Below are 6,000 nucleotides of genomic sequence, written 5' to 3'. Positions count from 1 at the left end.
GCCGCTTCCGCCGCCGCCGCCCGCCCCGGACCGCCCAGGCCCGCCGGCTCATGCCCTCTCTGCGCCCTCCGCTGCTTAGAGCCGCCCGCGCCGTGCTGCTGCTGTCGCTAACTTCCCGGCTCCCGGCCCAGCCTCTGCTCCGGTCGTGCCGGCCTCTCAGCACGCCCGCCCACACCCCGACCTCATTCCCCGCCGCAGCCTCCCGGAGCAGCATGGACGGCACCGGGGCTGAGGAGGTGCTCGCTCCTCTCAGGCTCGCAGTGCGCCAGCAGGTACCGGCATTCTGCGTCTCCCCTCGGCCCCGGCTCTTCTCCCCCTGATCTGCTCACCGTCATCCTCTCTCCTCCTCGGGCACGCGTCCTCCTCGCGGGTTGCTTCTCTCCTTCATCCACTGGAAGCCCTTGGTTTCCTGGCATCTTCCTCGCCTCCCTCAATTCGGATTCAAGTCCCCGCGTGCGTCGGCCGCCTTCCGTGTTGTGGACACGAGTCCTAGCCTCTCCTTGGGTGACTCCCTCGGATCCCCTTCGACATCCTGCGTCCCTCCCCTCGTGATCAGCTCTCCTTTCCCAATCCTTGTTAATGTCTGCGCCTCTCTTCTCTCGGATGGGACTGGGATCTGTGACCTTTGGTACTTCTCCTGGCCTAGCTCAATAACCTCAACTTCGTGTTTTCCAATCTCTGCGGTGTTCTTTGTGCCACCTGGGGGGGGGGCGAGGTTCTTCTGATTCTTTCACGATCAGTGGCGAAGCTGTCGGTCTGTCGTCTTAGGGCCGGACTTTTTTTTTTTTTTTTTTTTTAAACCTTCAGGACGCTTTGAATAGTGTTTCCTCCTTGACACCTTCCTTCATTCAGTGCTTAGTTTGCCGAGTGATCGGCTGGAAAAAAATAGTTGAAGCGTGGATGCGAGGGGGTGTTGAACCTCTTTTTCTGATCACGATGTGAGTTCATCATCCTTAGCTCATCGTTCTTCACTCCTGGCATCTTCTCTGGGTTCCCGAAAGACTAGTTGGAGTGAGTGAGCTTTCAGATTGTAAACCTGGGAAACTGTAAATATTGTTGGGTTACTGGATGAAGTCAGCCATCCCCTGTATAGAACACGTTGAAATTTGATTTTGTGAAAGGAGGGAAGTTTCATGGACTGGAGTGCTTGGTGATTTAATACAGGCCTTCCTTTCTAGGGTACTGCATGAATATTAGAATTTAGAAAAGACAAGGAAAAGATTAGTTCAAGTGGATTCCTACATCCAGTCAGGCAGAGCCAAAAGGAATAGGACCTCAGAATCAATGACCTAGGAGTAAACACCAAATAGGTTTTCTCCTGCAAGGGTGCCTGATGCAATAACTTCTCTTAGCTACAGAGGGTGGAACCCTCTCGGAAGTAATTCATTGGGGCACAGTTGCCAAAAATTCGGCAGATTTTGCCACTTTGTAATGTCTGCTTCTCTCTAGGCTGAGCCTGACTGATTCAATAGTATTTTGTCTTGGAATTTCACTCTAGGCTTAATTTTTTCTTATTCTTGGCATCAGAAGGCTGTGTATGCTTATTCCCTGTCTCCCTCCACCCACCCTACCCAAATAAATTAGGTATGGTTCCTTTGTCTTTCCTATAACTCACAATTTTTCCCCATATCTTTTATTTGAAGAGGGAGAATACATCTAATTTGGGAAAACACACACCCAAACCCCTCCCTCTGCCACGTTAGCCTGAAACTGCAGTGCAAATTATCCATGTGTAGTAAGACTGGAACTAGTTTAACAGAAGTAAACGTTGATCATGGAACAACTTTCCAGTGCAATTACTATTTAGTGTATTATTTATGTTAGCTTGGGGTTTTTTTGGTTTGTTTCATTTTTTTGTTTTTGTTTTTGGTACTTTAAGATTTTTTTCTGAAGATGAAAGTTAGTTTATGTAAGTTAGTTCAAGTTCTTTTTCCATTTCTCCAGGACCACAGGTGTATCAGTTAGCTACCTGGAACCTTGAATCACATAGATTCTAGCGTCAGCTGGAAGGGAATTTTATACTTAAAGCCTTTTGTTTGTTTGTGGGGTTTTTTTGTTTATGAGGAGATGAGACATACTTTCCCATCTATCCATTTGACGTATTTCTATTGTGAAGTTTGTGCAGTTGAAAACATTCTTGGAGTGAGATTTTTAAAATGCTTAACAACTGGTCTTGTTAGTGGCATGTGTTTTATATAAATGTGCTAATCTGCTAGACTGCATGGATGCTGTTGCCTTTTCGTTTGTTGACTGACTAAAATGTATTTTCCCATGGCATATTCTTAGTCATTTCCTGGAGAATTAGTTATGGAACTTGTAGGAGGGCTTCCGAGTATCTAGAAAACGCATTAGTTGTTTGATCAAGGGCACCTTAAGGCAGTTGAAGTTTTTAAAGTTTGTATTACTATTATTATTTTTAGTAATCTCTACCCCCAACTTTGGGCTCACATTCACATGCTCCCCAAGCTAAGCCTGCCAGGAATCCCAGGGCAGTTGAGTTTTTAAAAAAAGGCTGGGAATTAGCACAGTATGGCCAATGTTCATTTTGCCAAATAAGAGTAATTTAAAAATCAGTATAATCCTCAGAATACCATCTGCGTTCCCCTTTCATTTTATAAAAGAAAGTATATTTTAATACAGAAAAGCACATTATAACTCAAAGAGCAACCTTTTTTTTAAAAGATTTTATTTTTTAAGTAATATCTACACTCAGGGTGGGGCTCGAACTCACAACCTGGATATCAAGAATCACATGATATACCAACAGAGACAGGCATGCTGTTTTTAAATTTTAATTATTTATTTTTAATATTTTAGTTACTATACGGTGTAACATTGGTTTCAGAAGTAGAATTCAGTGATTCATCCCTTACATACAACTCCCAGCGTCATCATCGGAGTTCTTAGTTACCAATCCCCCATCTAGTCCATTCCCTATCCACGTCCCTCCATCAACCATCAGTTTTTTCTTCATTGTTAAGAGTCTCTTGTAGTTTGTTTCCCTTTTTTCTTCCCCTCTCTTCCCATATGTTCATTTGTTTTGTACCTTAAATTCCACATATGAGTGAAATCATTTATTTGTCTTTTTCTGATGGACTTGTTTAGCTTAAAATAATACATGTTAATTAGACCATCCAAGTTGCAAATGGAAAGATTTCATTCTTTTTGATGAGTTAGTAGTATTCTGTAGAATACTACATCTTCTGTATCCTTTCATCATTTGGTAGACAGTTGGACTCTCTTCATAGTTTGGCTGTTGATAATGCTGCTATAAACATCGGGGTGCACGTACCCCTTCGAATCTGTATTTTTGTATCCTTTGAGTAAATATCTAGTAGTGCAATTGCTGGATTGTAGGGTAGTTCTATTTTTAGTTTTTTGAGGAGCCTCCATACTGTTCTCCATAGTGGCTGCACCAGTGTGCATTCCCACCAGCAGTGCTAGAGGGTTCCTTTTTCTCTGTGGCCCCATTTTTAAAGCCGTCTTTTATATTTATTACTTATTAATAGTTATCTTATTTTTAATTACAATTTATTTTTATTTCATTAAGCTTTTTTTATATTTAATAGGTTTAGGTTTGGAAAAAAGATCTAATACATTGTCCCTTTTAATTTTTTTCCCTTTTACTATATGTTGGAAAAATCTCTGCCTTGGAGTGTCATGTTTGGGAACTGTTGTTCTAGGGCAGGGGTTCTCTGGTCTGCAAACCCTTGGTGGTCCTCAAGGTCAAAGCCATTTTCCAAATAAAATTGAAACGTTATTTTCATTTTTCACTGTGTTGTTATTTGCACTGAATCCTTACTGCGAATCCAGCGAGGACACCAAACCAATCATATTCTCTGTCATACTCTGACAGTTAAAAAAGAAGTCAGTATTGCTTTGGAGTGTCCTTGATGGAGCAGTAAAAGTTATTAATTATATTAAATCCAGGCCTTTTTCATACATCCCTTTAATGTTCTGTATGACAAAATGGGGAATATACACAAAGCATCCTGAAATATGAGGATTGTCTCAGGAAGAACACTTGTATGATTGAGTTGCAAACTGAGCTGTCTGCTTATTTTCATCTAACACTATTTGTAAAATTCAGTTTGGGTAATGAGCATTCATTTTCTAGAAGTTGAGTGCAGTGAGTCTGTCATTTCAAGAAAACAACTGATAGTATACATAGCCAATAATAAAATCAGGTTTTCGGTAGATTTTAGAGTTTTAGAAAACTTAACCTGCTGCATGAGCTTGACAGCTTCAGAGTACTTACCGACTTTTCTGATGGGATGAGTGGTGATATTAACAAATGTACCTGTTTTGGTACAGTGTGATACACAGGTTAGTGTTTAGAAGATCTCCATAACTTAGTTAACTAATATTTTCCAGATGACCAAAACATGATGTTATGGAATCAAAAATTGGTAAAAGATTTATTCAGAGTCTATGATAAGATACATTAATGAATTTAATGTAACAGAGTATAAAACGTTCCTTGTTAGAGTTTCCAATTCCACATTGCTACTAACCTTTAAGAAACTACCATGTGTCAGAATTTTGGTACAGTCTAAAAGAAGAATATTCACAATTATTTGAAAAGACTTTTTTTTAAAACTTTTTAAAATTTTTTAAAAATGTATTATTGAGACAGAGAGACACAGAGCATGAGTGGGGGAGGGGCAGAGAGAGAGGGAGACACAGAATCTGAAGCAGGCTCCAGGCTCTGAGCTGTCAGCACAGAGCCTGATGCGGGGTTCAAACCCACAAACCGTGAGATCATGACCTGGGCAGAAGTTGGCCACTTAACTGACTGAGCCACCCAGGTGCCCCTGAAAAGACTTTTAAAATTTTCCCTTAACTTATGACATTCTTTGTATACTTTACCATTAAAATGTTATTTTGCAAGATAGGCAGATATGCAAATCTAGCTATCTTCTATTAAGTTAGAAATTAAAGGATTTGCAAAATTATAACACTTTTTCTCACTATTTTTCATTTTGTTTTGGCAAATGCATTTTTACAAAAATATTATTTTTAGTCACGTCAGCACATGTTAAGCTTTTATTGTTCAATTTAAATGAATTAATAAATATCTTTACATTTGTGCTTTAATTGCTTTTTTTTAATTGAGCCCCATTCAGCCTTTGACTTTTTAAAAATTTTTTAATTTAAATCCAACTTAGTTAACATGTAGTGTAATAATAGTTTTAGCAGTAGAATTTAGTGACTCACCATTTCCATATAACATCTAGTGCTCATTCATCCCAGCAAGTGCCCTCCTTAATGCCCATTGCCCATTTAGCCCATCATGCACTTTAATTTCTAATATTCCTCAGTATTTTTTTAAAGTTATTATTTTCCAGAGAGAGAGAGAGAGAGAGAGAAAGAAGGAAAGAAAGAAAGAAAGAAAGAAAAAGAATCACAAGCAGGCTTTGCACTGTCAGTGCAGAGCCCGATGTAGGGCTCAAACTCATGAACTGTGAGACCATGACTTGAACTGAAACCATGAGCTGGTCACTTAACTGACTGTGCCACCCAGGTACCCGGGGATCTTCAGTAATTTTTAACAGTATAAAAGGGTCCTAAGACCAAGAAGTTGTAGAAATGATGCATTATGAGAATGAAAATGTCTGATTTATACAAAGGCAGATTTGGGCTCTTGTCTGGAATGCAGCCCCCCAGAGGTTCCCATTCCCCTGGCCTGTTTTTCCCTTTACAGCTTAATGTTTTCTCCTTATTCTCATTGTTTCCACTTTCTCATTTCTTTAAAAAAATTTTTTTAGCATTTATTCAGTTTTGAGAGTCAGTTAGGAAGTGTGAGCAGGGGGAGGGTTGAGAGAGAGGGAGACACAGAATCCAAAGCAGGCTTCAGGCTCTGAGCTGTCAGCACATGGGGCTCAAACTCAAACCACTCATGAACCATGAGATTATGACCTTAGCCAAAGTCAGCTGCTTAACCAACCGAGCCACCCAGGTGCCCCTCCACTTTCTCATTTCTCATTTGTTCCTTTAGCC

General features: G+C 40.5%; 1 protein-coding gene across 1 annotated transcript in view; it reads left to right on the top strand.

The window, feature by feature from the left end:
• GARS (glycyl-tRNA synthetase) overlaps window positions 1–6,000 on the top strand; it is a 45,555-nt gene continuing 39,555 nt past the window's right edge. The window contains exon 1 of the mRNA XM_029925606.1: window positions 1–272. Within this exon, the coding sequence (XP_029781466.1) occupies window positions 51–272 (222 nt within the window). The 5' untranslated portion in view covers window positions 1–50. The remainder of the gene's footprint in view (window positions 273–6,000) is intronic.

Source organism: Suricata suricatta, chromosome 2, assembly GCF_006229205.1.
Source record: "Suricata suricatta isolate VVHF042 chromosome 2, meerkat_22Aug2017_6uvM2_HiC, whole genome shotgun sequence".
NCBI lineage: Eukaryota > Metazoa > Chordata > Mammalia > Carnivora > Herpestidae > Suricata > Suricata suricatta.
Note: the sequence above shows the minus strand (reverse complement) of the source record. Positions and strands in the feature narration are given on the sequence as shown.